General features: G+C 48.0%; 7 protein-coding genes across 7 annotated transcripts; 4 read left to right on the forward strand and 3 right to left on the reverse strand.

Annotated features, from left to right (window-relative positions):
- Positions 1-42: 42 nt before the first annotated feature.
- RhiXN_07342 (cell division control protein) lies at positions 43-4,417 on the reverse strand (the record flags this gene model as incomplete). The annotated part of the gene is made up of 10 exons (XM_043327158.1): positions 43-221; positions 274-2,416; positions 2,472-2,747; positions 2,801-2,945; positions 3,003-3,077; positions 3,131-3,330; positions 3,716-3,839; positions 3,887-4,112; positions 4,210-4,357; positions 4,415-4,417. 10 exons carry the CDS (start codon positions 4,415-4,417, stop codon positions 43-45), a joined length of 3,519 nt encoding a protein of 1,172 aa, XP_043185630.1.
- Positions 4,418-4,963: 546 nt separating this feature from the next.
- RhiXN_07343 (CFEM domain protein) lies at positions 4,964-5,496 on the forward strand (the record flags this gene model as incomplete). The annotated part of the gene is made up of 3 exons (XM_043327159.1): positions 4,964-5,097; positions 5,149-5,276; positions 5,330-5,496. 3 exons carry the CDS (start codon positions 4,964-4,966, stop codon positions 5,494-5,496), a joined length of 429 nt encoding a protein of 142 aa, XP_043185631.1.
- A 1,830-nt stretch (positions 5,497-7,326) lies between these two features.
- Positions 7,327-8,443, forward strand: RhiXN_07344 (uncharacterized protein; the record flags this gene model as incomplete). The annotated part of the gene is made up of 4 exons (XM_043327160.1): positions 7,327-7,632; positions 7,694-7,920; positions 7,973-8,102; positions 8,162-8,443. The coding sequence occupies 4 exons, from the start codon at positions 7,327-7,329 to the stop codon at positions 8,441-8,443; spliced, it is 945 nt and encodes a 314-aa protein (XP_043185632.1).
- Positions 8,444-8,812: 369 nt separating this feature from the next.
- Positions 8,813-11,029, reverse strand: RhiXN_07345 (cytochrome P450 family protein; the record flags this gene model as incomplete). Its single annotated transcript, XM_043327161.1, has 13 exons — positions 8,813-8,885; positions 8,939-9,088; positions 9,144-9,251; positions 9,310-9,324; positions 9,390-9,456; positions 9,510-9,699; positions 9,751-9,764; positions 9,824-9,947; positions 10,006-10,148; positions 10,209-10,330; positions 10,399-10,587; positions 10,646-10,784; positions 10,834-11,029. The coding sequence occupies 13 exons, from the start codon at positions 11,027-11,029 to the stop codon at positions 8,813-8,815; spliced, it is 1,530 nt and encodes a 509-aa protein (XP_043185633.1).
- A 286-nt stretch (positions 11,030-11,315) lies between these two features.
- On the forward strand, positions 11,316-13,700 carry RhiXN_07346 (XPG domain protein; the record flags this gene model as incomplete). Its single annotated transcript, XM_043327162.1, has 4 exons — positions 11,316-11,434; positions 11,486-11,622; positions 11,678-13,041; positions 13,101-13,700. The coding sequence occupies 4 exons, from the start codon at positions 11,316-11,318 to the stop codon at positions 13,698-13,700; spliced, it is 2,220 nt and encodes a 739-aa protein (XP_043185634.1).
- Positions 13,701-13,906: 206 nt separating this feature from the next.
- On the reverse strand, positions 13,907-14,669 carry RhiXN_07347 (ER-derived vesicles protein ERV14; the record flags this gene model as incomplete). The annotated part of the gene is made up of 6 exons (XM_043327163.1): positions 13,907-14,003; positions 14,066-14,188; positions 14,251-14,363; positions 14,422-14,490; positions 14,545-14,606; positions 14,657-14,669. 6 exons carry the CDS (start codon positions 14,667-14,669, stop codon positions 13,907-13,909), a joined length of 477 nt encoding a protein of 158 aa, XP_043185635.1.
- A 147-nt stretch (positions 14,670-14,816) lies between these two features.
- RhiXN_07348 (DNA-dependent RNA polymerase) lies at positions 14,817-19,676 on the forward strand (the record flags this gene model as incomplete). Its single annotated transcript, XM_043327164.1, has 15 exons — positions 14,817-15,358; positions 15,413-15,517; positions 15,659-15,938; positions 16,000-16,195; positions 16,247-16,375; positions 16,427-16,937; positions 16,992-17,194; positions 17,245-17,443; positions 17,504-17,654; positions 17,705-17,883; positions 17,931-17,976; positions 18,029-18,367; positions 18,430-18,555; positions 18,603-18,974; positions 19,023-19,676. 15 exons carry the CDS (start codon positions 14,817-14,819, stop codon positions 19,674-19,676), a joined length of 4,032 nt encoding a protein of 1,343 aa, XP_043185636.1.
- Between the last annotated feature and the right edge of the window lie 48 nt (positions 19,677-19,724).

Genomic DNA, 19,724 nt, shown 5'->3' on the forward strand with positions numbered 1-19,724 from the left:
ACTGGTAAATCAAAAACAACTAGACAGTGTGGGGTCCGTTTATTAAAAAAGGGTGACAAAGTTGCTGGGGAATACTGTGCGACCAGGAACACGACGCGTATCGTCGAGAAGTACGCCGTGCCACCAGCCATCTTCGGGTGTGGATGTCACAGCAATAATATCGCCTTCCTGGAAGTCGAACTCTTCGTCAATGGTTGCTGTGTAATTGTACATCGCTCTAACTAATAGAACAATAAATAAACGCAAGCGGGAGAGTTCAGTGGGGTTACGAACCATAAAACAGAACACCACTGCCATCGTCCAAGTATTGGCCAGTCGGGGGTGCTCCCTGCTGCTGTACGTTCCCTTGCGGAGGAAGCGGCGACGGGGTTCTCGTCATTACAGGCTGTTGCTGTTGTTGAGGTGGAGCATTGGAGGTGGGCTGATGCTGCTGTTGCTGAGGTGGCTGGACGTACGCAGCTTGGCCATACTGAGCCTGTTGCTGCTGTTGGCCGGGGTAATAGCCACCGCTAGGTGGAGCAGGAGAGTACGGCGACTGTTGAGGCTGTCCGTTAGGATATTGCTGGTACACTGAGTGTTGCCGCTGAGGAGCCTGTTGTTGTTGGGCCGGAGCTTGCCCGTATGAAGTGGGAGGAGCAGGTGAGGCTGTGCTACCATACATCCCCGCTTGAGGATGATTCGGAGTAGGCGTTGGTGCCCCATATCCTGACTGCTGACCATAGTACTGTTGCTGGTGCATCTGCTGAGGCGGCGGCATTTGGGGTTGCTGAGGCGGCATTTGTTGATGTGGGGTCGGTGCCTGCCCCTGGCTGTATGCTTGGCGGTAAGCCTCGGCCATTGAGTCCTGAGTAACTTGTCCCGAGGCATCCAGCGCGATACCGTATGGAGAAGGACTCGTCGCCCGTCCTACCGATGGCTGTTGTTGCTGAGGTGGGAAGATTCCGGAATTCCTATGGACAGATTGGGGAGGCTGCTGTTGCGGGGGCTGCTGTTGCTGTTGAGAATAGTGTTGAGGTGGAATATTTGGAGTAGACATTCTGTTACTCTGTTGCGGTGGCTGGGGACTAGTGCTTCGACGGGTACCAATTCCTGCATAACCTTCACGTGCAGGACTGGGCGACCGGGCAGGTGGCTGTCCAGCAGGGGGTGCCATATGGCTACCAGCGCGACTCAACCTGCGCTCATTAGGGAGGGCCTGACCATATCGTGAATGGATATCTTCGACAGGCCCAGGTGTTTGACCTCCCCCGAAGCTCTGTCCGCGAGGACGCATAAATTCGGCTGTTGGACTCGCAGCCGCCGGACTGACCGGTCGAGACGATGGGTGAGCACCGACAATCCGGTCGGCCGAAGATTGATAGTCTCGGTTGAGAGCTTGGTTTTGGGCCTTGGCATGCTCTGCCGCTGTGAATGCTCCAGGGGGCGCTTGGAGTGCACTTCCCGCACGACTAGGAGTTGCTCCAGGATGTCCTTGTCGATTCTGTGTTGGGGAATAAGGAGGTCCTGGCGTTTCCGTCGTGCCTCTCCTCGTAGGATTACGAGTCGGACCACCGTTACGCAAGTTTTCGAGTTGTTGTGCAAGAGGGTCAGCGGCGTCCCCAACAGAAGTAGGCGGGCGGGATATAGAGTGAGCAGATTTAGTGCCCATGTGGCTAACGTTTTGTGGATCAGCATTCGGGTCGACATCGTAGGCATTCGAGCCAATCCTAAGTTGGGTTCTTTCTTGAGCTGGAATACCCGGAGGCATGCCTTGCTGGGTCTGTTGGGGTTTTACTTGTCGAAAAGCTGCAGAATTCGCCATTCCGGGCAGTGGGACAGACCCTGCATGGGGAGGTGGCTGCATGGCAGGCGCATGAGGAGCAGGAGTGGGTGCAGTTGATGAGCGTCCTGTTGTTCCAGGTTGCGGTGTTTGCGAAGGTGGAGGACCATGTCCGTTCATACTAACAGCAGCCTGAGACGCCATTGAATCTCGGCGTACGCGAGAAGTTGCTCTGCTCGTACGTCCATCGCCAGCTGAGATGCTCTCGGCGCGCCCACGTCTTCCTCCAGCCCCAACACCAGCATTGCCTGGACCCACCTCTTCTTCTACCTCTGGAGGAGGTGGAGGAGCAGATCGCACAGGCATAGGACGTGATGAGTTACGAACGAAATCAGCTGGGCGAGTGGTTTGTCGATAAGGAGTACCGTCGTGGCCCTGGTATGAGATGACCTGTGGCGGGTTCGGGATATCATGGCCGGTGCCGTAATGACGGACAAAGTACTCAATTTCCCTCTCGATGTCAATTGACTCCAGAGCAATCCTGATTTTCTCGCACGACTCATCATCAGACACGCAAACGGTGGAAATACTGTTGGCGTAGTTCCACATGTTATCTTTCATAAACTCGATACGCTCGTCTTCTAGGTCTTGACATTGCTACGGAAAGGCAATCAGGTTGAAATAGTGATGTTGATATGATGGAATGACCTACGTCACAAAAGGTTTTCCATTCCCCATCCCACTTGCGAGTAGTATCGCTGAGAGCACGAACAAAGTTACCAAATTCTCGCTCGTTTATTTTGACTGTTTCTTGAAGCTTCTCAAGTTTCAAGTGGAGCTTATCGAGTTCACGACCTTGCACAAGTGCCGACTGTCCAGTGAAGGCGTTGATTTTGATACAATCACTCTCGTATTTCTCTCGAGTTCGGTTCACGTGGTTTTCTTGGGTCTGCTTAGTCTTATACAGCTTTTCCACAGGACCTTGAACCTAAAACAAAGACATATAACCAAGGCTGCACAGCATAATGAATTAAGACATACACTCTTCTTGAAGGCAGCCTGCCTTGCGATGAAATCCGCAATAGGTTGCTCCAAATCCCTTCTGATTTGTTGAGATAGTTCCATATGAGAGTTTGCTTGTCTGTCGGTCTCAAGCCGCACGGCATCAAAGGAGTTACGTAGTTCGCTACAATACAACAGCATTGAGTCGAACTTCACTTATTGCGCGTTGACGATTACGTACCCGATTTCATCCCTGCCCAATGCTGTTTTAGCAAGTTTAGCCAGTCTCTTAGCATAGTCCTCCTCTATGAGTGCTCTGGACAGACTGAGGTTTCAGCCTTGGGACATGAGCACCGAACAGCAACTTACCGTTCCCTCCAGAATGCACGCATCTCCTCGGCAGTTCTGACGGCTCCTCGCATTCGCGCAAACAAAACATCAACACCTACATCGTTGGGACCCCAGAACGAGTTGCAGAAATCAAGCGCTCGGTCCGATTCGTCTGGTGAGTCGGGCCGAGCATATCGTGAGAGCGAGGTAGTGCTAGCAGGACGACGCGTAGACATCGCCTATTATTGTATCCGTTATTCCCCTCAGTCAGAATCAAAAGGTCTGAAGACCGAATCCGGGGCCAACAAGACGCGTGACGGTCGTGGAGATGTGTGAGTGTTGTAACTTTGTACAAGACTATGTGGCTGTGTTGTTCCAGGCCACTCGATTTGGTAATGATGTAAGCGCACAGCAACCTTCGAGCGGCAAAACCAACTTTTATAATGTTCCGAGAGCACAGCAATAGCGACGTGAGTGAATATCAGCGTACTGGTTTTCATGCAGATTCTAACATTCCTCCAAATTCCAACAGCGAACAGTGTATCATGATGGTGATAGTGGTAGTGATGGTACTCCATTTTTGCCGCCCCATACGCTCTAGAATGTTCCCATTCTCTGTTGTACCCGATCCCGCACAGTGTGTAGGGCACTCATAATGGTTTGTTCGTTGATGACTATCTCTGATACGTCTGCCCGAGGTCGGCTAACTCGTGATGCAATTACTGGGCCTTCAGTTTCAATGATGATCCTAGAACAAATCAGATAAAGATATCTTGAGCACAGCCTAATACTTACCCATCGTCTATTGTCTCGTCTAGCGCGAGGAGCGTCAGGTCTAGGTTCTCCAAGATGGCACGCTTCTCCACCTGCCCTCGTAACAAGAGAGATAATGCGTCCGTGAAACCAACAAGTGCCGAGTGGGTCATCAGTTCATTCTCGGATGCTGGTGATATCACGTAGAATATCACGTCAAGGGAATGTTTGTATACTGCTAAATACCCCTCGTATAGGATAATCTCCCCTAAATGCGTATAAAGGTTAAATGTCTAACAAGGTCATAAACACGAACTTGCCTCCTGGTTTTTTAGTCTTTTCCCATAGCCCTTTCTCAAATGCACGTTGCTCCTTGAGTGTAGAGAAACTCTTTCCGCCAGTGTCTGACCCCAGTAAAGGCGCATGTCTTGGCTTGTAATATTTGCCTAGTACTCGGTTGCCATCTGTATCTAAAATTATGAATGCGGTAGTAGAGTAGAGCGTGAGGTTGGCCTAGTTGAGTTCTTTAAGTACGCGAAGCCTCTACATTCATCCCGAGGTATTGCTCACCATGGTCGAGGGCGAGGGCGCTTGACACGTCTTAGGACAATTCGCTCTTGATCACATGACACCAAGGATCGTCGATCAAGTCAATTTCAGATACGTCTACCCTGTAGCACAGTAGTCTCGAGTTGCCCATGGTTGTGGCGTTACGCCAAAGCCAACCCATCTGTACCCGATAGCTACCCGACGACTAAACTTTCGGAAGAGATCATGAATACCTTGGGTTCATAACAAATTTTCTGAGATCTAGAACAACACAAACTGGGTAGAAACCAAAGAGTGTTCTTTATAGGACCAGAACTACATACTAATGAACCTTTATTTGCTGGTTCCACACTAAACTCAGCCACTCCGGCGCCCTCGTTAGAGTTCTCAGGGCGTGCTAAGTGGCTGAATTTGTAACGTACCGACACGGATGGATTGACTTCGCTCCCGAAGAACGTAATTTGTTGTTTGGGCACTGTGGCATTGAATCCTTCAACGCACCCATTTTTTCATATAAGTAGACTCACTCGGCGACGGTCACGACCCATCGCCCACAATCCTCAGTTCACCATGCAGTACCTGACTTTTGCAATCGCCTCTGCTTTCGCTCTCGCTTTTGGTGCTTCTGCTCAAATGCCAAACGTCCCTCAGTGCTTGATGAAGTGCTTTGACGACTCTGCGAAGACCGCTGGCTGTAGCAGCAGGTGAGTTATTTTGAATCATATATCCATTAAATAGATGTTAACTACATGTAGTATGGATTTGCAGTGTGTATGCACCAACGAAGAATTCACCAAGGCTGCGATAACATGTGTTTTAATGCAATGCAACGCTGAGGAGCAAAATACCGCATCAACCTTGAGCCAACAGTTCTGTGGTTCACGTAAGCCATCACTCTGTATGCCCTGATTTTATCTCTAATGGTGTCACATGTAGTTGCAGGCAATTCCACCTCCACTGTTTCAGGCACCGCGACAGGAACTAGCACGTCGGCGCCGGCAGCCAGTAGTAGCGCTGGTTCCGGCACGAACGCCGGGTTTGTTGAGAGTGCAAACGTGGGACTGCTGGTTGCAGGCTTAGGAATGACTTTATTTTCTTTGTAAAAAGTCTGTATCGATTTGTCTTTCGTTCAGATACCCTACGCGTACATACCTTTGGCGTATGATCCTGTTGTGTTGCTCGACTACTTCTGATAGATAGCTTCGGATTTAATGCGATATTGATGTCTCGCCTACCGTCAAATCAGCTACATTTAAAATTCGGTGTAAATCCTCTACTGATTTAAAGCAGAGGATGGGAGTTTATTACTCTCCCAAACCGCTAACGCCGGTCAGAGTAGCTAATGATGCTTGGCGTATAGTGACACTGTGTACTGACTAAAACTCTACACAAGGTCCAAAAGATTCCGATCGAATTTATGCTTATTGACCTCTGACTGATCCGCTCGGTAGTATCTACCAGGCTACTACTGTGTTTTATACTTTGCGTTATCTATAGATTCGGGTGTCTATCAAATTCCACGAGAACTTAGCGATAGGATGGCTAAGCTAAGGTTAGCTTTAACTCTTACGGGAAGGTATTGGTACCTGGCTTTATCTTCGTCTCTCTTTCTACCATTCCGACCAATACACCAAATTGGCCGGTAGTTATTATGTATTATTGCTTGATATCAAGTTAATTACATCCTAGCATGTGTGCGAATGCACGTAATTGCTCTGGCGCTTGGTATCGGCCCCCATATACTCTGTGTTTTGGGTCCTTTTCCTCAACTGGCTTTGCTATTATCGCTACCACTGAGCTTTTTGCGTCTCTTGGGGTACTCTGACAAAATGTATTTGTGTTTGAATAATATCATTAATTAAAATCTGATCATGTTTTACCACGTGCGTGTACTCAACAGCACTTGGATTTAGTGAACTATAGCCATGTCCCTCTACTACAAGTCCCATAGTGGCGCTTATATTTGAGGGGTTTTAACCTGGGCCCATCGCAGCAAAGTTTGTTCTAGTGCGCACAATCTAGTGGAATGAACGTATGTGCGTTTTTATTCATACTTCCAATAAAGATTACGAATATTAAATACCAACTGGGGACAGTTGTCTGGCTAGATGAGCTATGTTACATCCTAACTGAATGATGCTTTGCGGAGAGGCCATGCTTGGATGTGTTAAAACCAATTACTCCAACCCCAAGGCGCAACCACCCTACAGGTAACGCCACCTCACACATGTGTGTAGTTATACGCTTCTCTAACTGGGCGAAATATGTAGTAGCGCCATAGATCCAGAAACAATGTCTTGAACCTTAATCATGCCAGAAAAGAGCAAATCACTGCGTCATTGATGAGGCGAAGTGGAGTGAACAAAGCTTTCTATATGAAGCGGAGCGCCATGAAGTTAGCTTAAGGAAAATATAACAAACATGTTGAGGTTTTGAGCTAAATCCTTAACGGGGTCGGCTTGGAGTTCAAGATTCGTCATAGCCAAAGTGGGTCATTGTGTGTAGGCTACTCCAACAAACTTAAAGACAGGATGTAGTTTTGTTCAAGCAGAGACAGTGTAGTGCATGACAAGCAAGAACCAAAGCAATTGATTTCTAAAGGGGTATCATCACATTGGTTAACCGCAGCTATTGCAACCAGGGCTCGAGGCTCGTAAATTAGGCGCCCACTACTGGCATGAGCAAGGGCGCTGATGCTGTGATCGACTTTCTACGGCGATTGGAGCAAAAGTGTCAAAAGTTATGGTGCCGGATTATGGCAATGAACCACTTGCGCCGCACAGTGATGTTGGCTGTGCTTCCTTTCCATTTTCGGACGCAAATCCCGAGTACGACTCGGACAGTGTGACGTCGTATTCAGTGCCACCCTGGTATAAAGCAACGAGGTCTCAGATAACGAATGTTCTCACCTCACTTTATTCGCGCATCTTGCAATGTCAGACAACACCCAAACGGCGTGGGTTTCTCGCCCTGTCGGCGGTATACCAGTTTCTGCCGATTTGGCTCCATCGATTGTATTCGCAGTACTATACGCGCTCCTACTTCCCAACATTATCTACAACTTCTTCTTCCGTAAACCGCGCGCATGGAATGCCATCCAAATTGGAACACTACTATTTGCGGTAGAACGCATAGCATGGTGTATTATACGGGCCGTCCAGGCCTCCCATCCAGCAAACAGGGCATCGGGAGGACAAATGAATTATATACAAGCAACTGTCGGGCTGGGTTTCATAGGGGTGAGTCAATCAATTGTTATGTACATGGTAAATACTCAGCTCAACGGTACGTGCTACCTAGATATCCAGTGATGCAATTAAACTTCTTCGTTGCCTACTGGTCAACACCACCCTCCCCGAGAAAGGCGCTTCGAAAGACCGCCGCACCCCAAGGCGATACTATAGATATTCTTGCTATGTCTTCGAGCTAGCCTTTCTTGCATCGACTATCCCTGGAATAGTAGCCAGCAGCAGTTACAGTGCTGCGCGGTTTGACCAGGCGCGAGCTGACGCGAACCTGAGTCTCTTGTAAGCTTAAGGCAATCACGTTTGATACGCGGTACTGACAAGTATTCAATAGAAACGCTAGTGCTAGCATAGTGCTTGCCTTCCAAGTAATCACCATTGTTGTATCTTTATTGGCAGCCTTCAAGGTGAAAGAAATTGATCGTACGAGATGCTTCGAGCTCGTGGCCTTGACATTACTTCTTGTAAGTGGGCAGCTTTTCAAAGCTACCAAAGGCTATGATTACTGATACATTACTATCAGATTCCAGTCCCAATCTACCGACTCTGCGTGATCCATATTCGCACAATCAACGTCTTTGAGCCCCTCTCCACCTCGGCCCGAGCGGTATTTTATATCATCCACCTTGTCCCAGAGTGGCTGTGTGTGAGCGTCTTGTTGAGCACTAACGTGCGCGAGAGATTCCGCACAGGTCGCTGGGGTGACTACGAGATGTCCGAGACACCCCGTGACAAACGGCTAGAGAAGTCTGCAGCCGAGGATGGTTCGACTGAGGGTCAACTTGATGCATCACAGGCTGTTTAGCGCAGACCGATCCCCTCTAGTCTTATCCATTCCGTCCTAAATTATTCTGTCCTGTGCTTTGTATTGCCCAAATTTTTATATAAAGTCCCGCTGCTTCACTTGTTCCTTCGTCTAGCTGTAGAACTGTAATTCAGTAGGTGCTATGATAATAGTTAATGACATGTGTGTTTTTATGTGTATGGCTGTTGTTTCCATGTGGCTCTCAAATACGTACAAACAGCAGGCATATACCTTGGTCACACAAAGTAGCGCCTTATCTCGCTACCCTAAGTATATCGTGATTTCAACTTAGTTTAAATACAACCGTTACATGTATTAAAGAAGACAGCGAATCGACGTAACCAAGTTTCACGAGCATTTAACGATCAATCAGGCTGAATCAATTAGCTCCTTGTAAACGTTGGACCGAGGTTTGATTGAGCATTCAAACGGTTCGATGTAGCTGTATTATCCAATATCAGCACAAGCAAATTATGCCAAGCATATTTTACTGACCTCACGATAGCATTAAAAGTCGCCTTCACCTTTGGCATCTCTTCTTCCCCAGTGACAGGGTTGGTTTTAGGTCTAATGTTGAATGTCGCCAGCAGCGAGGCGAACATGATGAACAATGAGGCTTCAGCATAATGATTACCTGGACAGGATCTGGGGATGATTTAATTGGCTTGTGTTAGATCAAATGCCTGGTGGTCACACTTACCGGCGCCCAAATCCAAACACAGGCGCCCTTGGAGTATTAGGATCCAGAAATCTAGTAGGATCAAATCGTTCTGGAGACGCATATACTGACTCGTCACGGGTCATGGCCCTAAATTAGTGTCAACAAGTTTGCCTGATTATTGACGTAGTTCAAATATTCAACCAACCATATATTGGTGATCCTAACATTTTCATACTTGTTATTACTTGTAATGAGGAGTGTCGAGCCGCACAAAGCACCACTCACATAATTGATGCTTTGGGAATGAAGTAACCTCGATATTCATCATCTTCAGTTGAGGCATGCGGGAAACCTGAGATATGCGCTTTTAGGTTTAGTAGTTTGGATAGAGCATTGATCACTTACCTAGTGGAACGGGAGGTTGCCAACGCAAGACTTCTTGCACAATGGCTTGGACATATGGCATCAAATCTCTATCAGAAATTTTTGGCAGTCGTTCAGAATTGGTCACTCTGTCGATTTCTTCCTGAGCTCGGGCTTGGATCTCCGGATGTTGTACCATAAGAAGAACGAACCACATGAGCGTAGTGTGTGTCTAGTCACGATAAAATAAGCAACCAACACGGACAGTGCTAGGTTCACTTACAGTATCTGCTGCCGCTAGTAGTTGCTTGACGTCAAGCCCAGCCAAATTCAGCGTGTAGTCCCCGATTACTTACCGCTGAAGATTGTCGAAGTAGCCCACAAGAGATGATCTTCTTCCTCGGCGCGGTCTAATTGTGGATTACTTTCAATGGATGCCAAGTGTACCTTAACCATGGAATGGGTTGCAGAACCAGACGCCTGATAGGTTTTTAGCCCTCAGGTAACCAAGCGAGTTCTATCGCACAGGCTCACTTACAATCTGGGCTTTTGTCCAATTATATGGCATCACACTGATACGATCCTTAAGCCTCCTCCACTCTTTGAGGTTTCTTTTCCATTGAGTACCAGGGAGCCATTCAGGCACGTATTTGAGCCACGGAAGAAAATTGACCATAAAATCTATATGGGTATGTGTGTGGGCATAGATACAAATATTATCACAGGAGAATTCCAACTCACTTCCAGGGATGGCTGCGAATGTGAAGTTCTCGATTGCGGTAACGTTGTCTCGAACGAGGCGGTCGTCGATGCCCTCCACGGTATAGCCATAAACGGTAAGTAGGATCTCACCCGCAACGGTTCTGAATAACCAGAGTATGTATCAGTTGTAGGTAGTACTCAGCCACCTGAAGAGCTACTGTTAACTTACCGACGTATTTCATTTCCAAATTCCTTCGGATCTACGGCTAACCTTTTAAGCATGGCATAAGTCTCTTTCTCGAACAGTTCAAAATTATGCGCGTTGGCAGACGGTTTAAGTAATTCATGGGTTATTCGTCTTTGTTTCTTCCACCGGGGTCCGTAGGGGGCTGAGCCAGTGTTGTTTCCCCAATCGAACCTGGGTATACAGAAAAGGGTGTGTTTAGCTACCACACCGCAGGTGTCTGCACTCTTACAAGTCAGGGTCGGAGATGACTCGGAGTTGAGGACGGTCTGAGTATATCCTTGACCGCCGGTCTAGTAGGTCCGTTGCTGTTTCCACTGAGTCCAAGACAACGATAGTCTGCCCAGCTGCGGTCAACGATATTATATCACCTATATCTTGTGCTCAACAAGGTGTACATATACCAAATGACGTACTTACTGTGCAACTCTTTGCACCATTTATTGTACACAAGGTGTTCCCGTTCGTTCGGCAGTACAAGTGCATGTCCGATGAACGGATAAGATCCAGAAGGAGAGGGAGGCAGTCGCCCTTTTGCCCCTCGAGTTTTGTGGTAGATATACCAACTAGAGCCAATGGCTGTAGCGACCAATCCGATTTCAGAGTAAGACAACATTTCAGTATTAGGGGGGCCTAGAAGAAAATCTTCGAGCCCTTGGGTTGAAATGCATTTATACCCATATTATTAGAAGCTTAGAGTGCTTCGGAGATATGTATGCATGCAATGTGTGGTGCTTCGTGAAGTGATGGCAACACTAGTGTTCGGAACTTGAATTTGGTACCTGCACCTGGAGCGGTTGATTGGATATTCCCCCAGTATTATACAGCATCACCCGAAAGCAAATGTAATAGACAATTACCTAAAGCGCTTTCTCTTCCCACACTCTTGCCTTATAACTTAGATGGGGGTACACGGTCTCACCACATTCCTTCGAGAAAACCGGCGCGTGTTGTCCAAACAGGAGACATTCTCAAATACACCGGGTATTAGCACAAGGCCGCTTGTAATTGATGGTTGGTCGTAAGTCCTTTCTGTCCATTTCAACGACCAGCCACCTAAAACAAAAACTAGGTTGATTTTTGCTCTCTATAATGACTCAGGGCTTCCTTGGGCGTATGGGGGAGAATATGAAGGATTTGCCACGTTAGTAAAGAATTTGGCAAGTGCTTGGATTGCAGTCGGGTTGGAGCCCTATTTCGTCTTCGACGGTAAGCACCCCGCCACAATCCTTGTCATCATTTCATACCGATAAACGAGAATCAGGTCCTGTACCGCTTGCCAAGACTCCGACAACTCTTAAACGATATACCGAATCTGGAATTCAAAACTCAAATATCTTCTTTCGTACCTCTGCCTCTGCAAGATCGACACCCAGCTTCCTAGCTTCGACGCGTATCATACCACCTCTCTTACTCGAGACATGTCTTTCTGCTTTGCGCGCACTTGCAGCCTCAAAGGAACATGTTTCTCTACGACCTCATATCCTCATGGCGGATGGAGAAGCCGATCCATACTGCGTATCTCTTGCTGGAAAGTTAGAAAACGGTCTGGTATTAGGGCTGGACTCGGACTTTGCGGTGTTAAGTGTTGAAGGATACGGTGGATACATTCCTCTCGACGAAATGACCTGGTCCTCTACCTCGGATGATATTCCAATAGCTCAGCCAGAAGAGGACAGCGACGGATTTACAGCCGTCCAAACCAAACAACGTCCCAAACGCAAACCGAGCGGCCTCATCCCACCCGCTTCTACTGGCGAACTAAGCCTAAGTGTAGCAGTTTATCACCCCCAAAGTCTTGCATCCTTCCTTAGTCTTCCATCGGCTCTTCTACCACTCTTCAGTGCCCTGGTGGGAAACGACTTTTCCAACCCTCAGAACACAAGAAAGTTCTTCGAGCACCGGTCCAGTCCTATAGAACGGATATGGAAAGTTGCTCGCTCCGTTTCTGCTGCAATAAAGAAATCAAATAGTGGGGTGAAGGAAGGGGGAGATGCAGTGCTCGATGTTATTCAGACGGCCGTGTCACACTTGCTTATTCGTCCGGATACAGTCGCAAGTGGGGAGATGGAAACAATCGTAGACCAGACGGTCGAGGCCGCTTTGGAGTGTACTATTCCTGCTCCTTCGCCTTTGCCCGCTTCTTATTGTGCGGTTCATGCGGAAGGCGAATGCCCACTCTCTTCCTTGTCCCCCGAACTACTGAGCGCGTATAGGGAGGGAAACATTCATCCTCGATTAGTGAATGCCATCACAACGGGAATAGTATTCCCCAAACTCTTTCTCGAGGATCCGGAGCAAAAGGCTTGCGGCGCTGTGTGCAAGACAATATGGGACTGGATATGGGCGGTTTTCACTGCCGGGGGTCATATATGCTTCCCAGCTACCGAGGACTCCGGTTCTACAATTGGTGGGACCGAATCTAGGGCTGATGATGATTCAGAATTGATCAGCGTTGTCGAGGAATTCACCGCCACGGATCCATCAGTTTCTTCCGAGTCCGATGGCCTGGCGTCCGAGTTGAAGGAGAGACTCAAGGGGTTGGTTTTAGGCGAGAACGCTTCGGCTTCTACTCCTAGCCCCGAGATAAAGTCCATTGTGCAGTATGCGAGGAGGGGATTGAAACTCGTTCCTGAACCTATTCATCTGCCTATATTTTCTGACTTCCAACGTCGGGTGGTGCACAGGACTGGATCGAGAAAGAGCGGATTTCTGTCTTTCTTCGAGGTACTCGGAGCCATACTCCGATGATTATCGAAGCTTTCGAAAAGGGCGATATAAAAGTCGAAAAGCTACTCTGGATCTGTGTCATTCGATGCGTTGTACAGTCTTCGCCTTCCTTGGGTGGAAATTCGGCCGCACCCGCCGTAGTGGGGAAATGGCGAAAATCAGAAGCCCGATCATTCATCGGCTCTCTTTCATTCGAGCCCGAGCCCGACTCCCCATTTCCCCCTCTGGATACACGAACCATCCAACGCACTGCTCAGCTCTTGTACACTTTTGATGCAAGCGCGAGATTAGCCGAAGTACTGTACCTGTTTGGTGGGGAGGTTGGGAAGGCTGTGAGGATGTTCAGTGGTAGGGCTGCCCATTCTCAGCCCCAGGAGCGGGTAGACGAGAAAGCATGGGAGCTGGTATGTGATGAGATTGAAGAGGATGTTTGGGCGCATGAGCCCGATAAGATCAAGCAGAAAGCAAAGAAGAAAGCAAAGGCTGGTGGTAGACCTGCTCCTGCTAGTGGAAAGAGTATGGGATTTAATGTTCTGGCATCCTTAGGAAGTGAATGATGGACTGATGATATAATACCCTTGTATATGCGATTAATTGAAACATCAGACAATTGATTCATCAGAATATTGTTAAACCAATACACGCGTAACCATTACAAGCCTACCACCAAATGCGGGGGTATAGCGCTCACATCTATACAAACGGTAAAAGACATCTGTCCCGATCGGAAATTTACACGTCATTAGCTCATTTTGGCGCTTATTTATTCTATAAAGAGGCATGACGTCAGCATTCTGTGAGGTCGAGGGTGCGGGCGAGAACTATGTTTAAACTTGCCTGAGATAAGGGCGAGAATCATGCTAGAAAGGCAAATATCGCTGTCAGTATTGTCAGGCACGTGGTGGATAGAAAGATGACGCACCGGTAGAGGTAGTAGAAGAAGGATAAAAGGTAAAACCCAAGTTTAATGAATGATTCTTTTTTGTGCTGTGAAAGCGTGCGGAATATTTCTGTCGCGTCGTATGTATGAGAGTTTTGTCGCACTCTAAAGTGGAATCGTAATTTATCAGTGAAATTGTCCAGGAACAATCCATTGCTGGGGCATACTTATTGACGTTGAAAGCCACGAGTGGTAAGTTGAGTAGCAGTGCGATCCATTGAAACGATACGAGAAAGAGGAATGTAAGGAAGGCGTGTGCACCCATTTCAGGGAGGACAAACTATGTCATAAGAATAATAATTAGTATCCAATTATATCATATAATATAGATCACGCACAGCGTTAAGCTTATTGCACAAATCAATAGGGTTAATATAATCGCACTCCAGATCGGAGAACATAATGATCTATCCATAGATTCAGCATAAATTTTGGACAAAATATGCACCAATGGGACATACGAAAAAGACCATCGTGAAAAGAAGCCCGGCGGCCATGAGAACCGCGAACAAGAACAGCCATCCTGTAGCCACATCAGATACACCCAATTAAACCTGACCATAGTCCACGTACCTGCGCCAATCATGGTGGTCGTATGTGGTAGAAGACAAGAGTGTGGGATCAGGTCACGTGAAGCTTGGTCATCACTGATCAAAATTAAAATATATTTGCTGGAAATCAGTCGTCTGCCACCGTCTCCGATCTCTACTTCCCTCCTCCCATCTACTGTACGATGTTTCTTCGAAGGCTTCCTAAAGGAGCTTCACGGCGCTTTTCTGCCGTTGCGACAGCAAAAGTAACTGTTGGGCCCCGGTACGATACCCAACAGGCTCCTCAAGCCGTCCAATCGCACCAGAACAAGCAGATCCGACGCATGGAAGAGATCCGGGCTCAACCGTTGACTCTCTTGCCAACACCTTTACCTGATGATATGCCTCAGAATGAGCAATTCTTCCCTAGCTCCAAAAAACAACAGTCTCTGGCAGTTATCGCTGCTTGTCTGAGGGATCTCTACGATGTTCCCCGAGCTGAAGAGATTTTTAATCGACTAAGAGAAGAAGCAGAAACAGGCGCAAGTGTCATGACTATCGATACTTATAACGCAATGTTGCTTGCATATGCCCAGCTTCAGGCCGAAGGAACGCAGTTGGTGGAACCGATACGTGCCCAGTGGGCAGAGAAACTATGGAGCCTCTGGCAGATAATAGTAGAAGAAAAAGATCGGGTGGCATTGAATGCTACATCGATAGCTATCGCATTCCTGGCACATATCAGGTCGGCTCCCACAAATTTCTTATGCTAACCGGCCCTTGAACTTTATTTCATCAGAGCTCCAAACGATGAATATCACCCTTCTCCAGCCGAACTCCTTGAAATAACCTTTAACAAGAAATTTTCTGTCATGTTCTTTCCTCTCCTGTTCTATTATCGGACGTAGACCATGAAGCTGTTCGTCAAGTGATCCGGCAGACGGCAGATGAGTTCCAGCACTGTGATGTGTTGGAGTCACTGAAGAGCTACGATCAATTTGTTCCCAACCGCGGACCTGCGACAGGAAGAACTTTATTTCATCAGAGCTCCAAACGATGAATATCACCCTTCTCCAGCCGAACTCCTTGAAATAACCTTTAACAAGAAATTTTCTGTCCCTGATGTTCTTTCCTCTCCTGTTCTATTATCGGACGTAGACCATGAAGCTGTTCGTCAAGTGATCCGGCAGACGGCAGATGAGTTCCAGCACTGTGATGTGTTGGAGTCACTGAAGAGCTACGATCAATTTGTTCCCAACCGCGGACCTGCGACAGGAAGAACGAACATAATGGTTCCCGAAGCTCGGCCCGTACAGGTTTCCAAGGTGCGCCACTTTTTCCTTTGAGTTTAGGACGCATGTATTCATGCCTGGTTGGATTTCACAGCCTAACTCCGATGGAACGATTTCAAGCGATCTGCCGTATAATCTCCGATCGCTCCGAACCAACCTTGAGACCGTCCAAAGCTCACCTGAAGCAGCTCTTTGGGCCCGTCAACTCGAACTGGAGACGTCGGCTTATGATACTACAATGGAGAGACTTCGACATGAAATGGAAGAATTGGAAAAGTTGGAACTGGGAGGTGAGTGCCAGGTCTGAATCTCGTTTCGCATCGTGGCTAACAACATGACAGCGGCATCAAAACTGAAAAATCCTACGCTTCAGCAGTGGATGTATCAATGGCTCCAGGCCACAGAAACTAGGCTCGAAGACGACATCAAAGCTTTAACAAACAAAGAGAAGACGACCAAGCCCTCTGCCAGTCCGTTCCTACCTCCTCCCCTCTTTGCTTATCAACTAATTTATTTGATAGATAATCCACTAGAATCCCCACTCTCACCCTTCCTCCGCCTTCTCGACACCTCCAAACTAGCCATGATCACAATCCTCGAACTAATGCGCCTTCATGGAACGGGCGGTGTCTCGGAGGGAATGAAAACCTCTCGGGCGCTTATTGCCGTTGGAAGGGCGGTTGAGACTGAGTGTCTTGCGGTATGGAGCAAGAAGCGGGGAGTCAAGCTTGGTGACGTCGTATCAGCTCCGAGAAGTATGAAGACCAGAAAGGGCAAACCACCCAAAGCCAAACCTGAAGTTATCGAGATTATCGAAGAAGAGAGAACAGGAACTTCAAGGGCCTCAGAAAATCCGGAACAACTGGCAGAAGCTGTGGTCGATACTGAGTCACCTATCGTTGCCAATATGGAAAGCAGCATGCCAGAATGGACCCAAGTTGTTCGGGTCCGAGTTGGAAGTTTCCTGGTAGACTCGGTCATGAACTCCGCATACATCAAGAGAAACGGTACGAACGAGAGCGGTGAAAATCTGTAAGCCCCGTTTTCTCTTCGATTAATGTCTGTTTAACGTTTGAAATGATTTAGCTGCGAAGAACAACCAGCGTTCATGCACTCTTACGAATACGTTCGCGGAAAAAAGCTAGGGGTTATCAAACTCAACCCCGTAGTGGGCGAAAAAATGGCCCGAGACCCAATTAGGGAGACTTTGCATCCCCGACACTTGCCGATGCTCGTCAAGCCACAACCATGGGAGGACTATGACAAAGGAGGATATCTTAAACTGCGCTGTGAGCTTCACGCTTTCCATCGCTAAACCCACTACTAAATTGTAGAAAAGCGACCGTAATGCGGATTAAGGATTCTCCCGAGCAGTTATCCTACCTCAAACATGCATCCGCTGCCGGTCATGTAGACTTTGTATATGAGTGTCTGGATGCACTCGGAGAGACCCCATGGAGGATCAACGACAAGATCTTGAACGTTGTTTTACAAGTCTGGAACGAGGGTAAAGGCATGGCCGGAATTCCCCCTATCCAGTAAGTTACCCTTCCCACTGGAATCGCATTTTCTTTGCTTACTGGGACATGGGTTGAAAGACTAGATATCGAAGAGCCCCCAAAACCAGAAGAGGACGACCCCCGAGCACGAGCGACGTATCTACTCAAGTTGAAGTCGATTCTGACGGACAAGAGGAACAACCACGGAGAGAGGTGTAACGTGAACTATAAGCTCGAGGTGGCCAGAGCTGTGGGTTCCATTCACTCTCTCGCCTGCAGCGTTCAAACTAACTTGAACAGTTTGTGAACGACGAATTCTACATGCCTCACAACCTCGACTTCCGAGGCCGAGCCTACCCGATCCCACCGCATCTGAACCATATCGGAGACGATCTTTGTCGTGGGCTACTGCTGTTCGCTGAACGTCGACCGCTGGGTGAACGTGGGTTGCGGTGGTTGAAGATTCACCTTGCGAATGTGTTTGGATACGACAAGGCAAGCTTTGACGAACGTGTGTTATTTGTAGAGAAGCACTTGGAGGAATTAGAGATAGTGCCGAGAATCCTTTGAACGTGAGTTGTGTCGCCTTTTGCTCAAAGTACTAAACTAATACACTGAGTACAGGGAAAACAATGGTGGCTCAAAGCAGATGACCCGTGGCAATGCTTATCAACGTGCATGGAGCTCACCGAAGCGCTCAAAGGTCCGGTCCCAGAACTCTACCGATCCAATTTACCTGTACATCAAGACGGAACTTGCAATGGTCTGCAGCACTACGCTGCACTTGGAGGAGACGCCGCTGGTGCACAACATGTCAACCTTGAACAGGGTGATCGACCGGCAGATGTGTATTCCCATGTCGCGAGAATGGTCGACGTAGTTGTTGATGAAGACGCTGCACTGGGGATCCCGGAAGCGAAGGTCGTACAGGGCAAGATTGCGAGAAAGGTTGTGAAGCAAACTGTAAGTGATTGTTATTTATCTATTTTATGAGTCTTGTAAATTGATTAGGTGGCCTGGAATAGGTGATGACGACTGTTTATGGGGTCACGTTTATCGGGGCTCGAGACCAGATTGAAAAACAACTCAGGGACATAGTAGGCCTGTCCCGGGAAGAATCGTGGCCTGTCGCTGCATATTTGGCTAAGCGGGTGTGTTAAGATACTGTTATCGACGGCTCCTTACTGAAAGAACTCAGGTTCTCGGTGCCATCGGTGATCTTTTCAGTGGCGCATCCCAGATCCAAAACTGGCTGAGCATTAGTGCCCGATTAATCGCCAAGTCCATCCCCTCTGATCGCATGCCCACCGTCTTATCTGCTACGCCTCGTGAGGCCGCGCGGGAACGCATGACGTCTGTCATTTGGACAACTGCGCTTGGATTGCCTATTGTTCAGCCATACCGCAAGGCCAAGAAGAAGCAGATCTTGACTGCACTCCAAAGCGTATTCATTTCGGACCCCAATCTTCCTACCCAGGTCGATCCGGTCAAGCAGAGCGCTGCTTTCCCTCCAAACTTTGTACATAGTTTGGATGCGACTCATATGATGTTGACTGCACTTGAATGCCGGGTGAGTATATGCACTTTTGGAAACTAGCAGCCGTACCTAATGCTATAGGCATCGTCCATCACCTTTGCGTCTGTTCACGACTCTTACTGGACACATGCATCGACCGTAGATGATATGTCTGCTATCATCCGGGACACATTTATTGCACTCCATAGCTCGAATATTCTGCAAAAGCTTCGAGAAGAGTTCCTTGATCGCTATAAGGAATATCGCGTACCCCTTTCTACCCTCACCGACCGTGAACTCTGCTCGATTCTTCCCTCACTTGTTGACCCCGCACGAGAATCTACTCCGCCACCCAAACTACTTAGCCTCATCCTCGCTCTTGTTCAACGCTCCAACTCGCGGTACGCCAAAGAGGACGCGACAAAAAAAGCTATTGCGGCCGCGAAGGAGATGCTGAGCAACGCGGAATTAGAGGCCGGTAAAGATACCGTCGAGAATGCTGTTGAAATGCCAGAAACAGAAGAAGCTGAAGTCGAATCGATCGAAGATACAATCGAAGACTTTATCGAAGGGTTAGATGAATCGGAGAAACCCAAAAAACGAAAGGCATCGATCAAGGTCAAGGGGCGTGTTGTCGCTGGAAAACTGGATCCTGATCTGCAATATATCCTGTTGACGGATATATTGCCTGTCCTACCTGAAAAGGGTGACTTTGATGTCGCCAGAATTAAGGAGTCGCAGTACTTCTTCTCGTAGATTGCTCGGGGATGTTGTGTATGATTTGGTTGTTATTATAGCGTTTTT

This window comes from Rhizoctonia solani, chromosome 13 (assembly GCF_016906535.1).
Source record: "Rhizoctonia solani chromosome 13, complete sequence".
NCBI classification, from domain to species: Eukaryota; Fungi; Basidiomycota; class Agaricomycetes; order Cantharellales; family Ceratobasidiaceae; genus Rhizoctonia; species Rhizoctonia solani.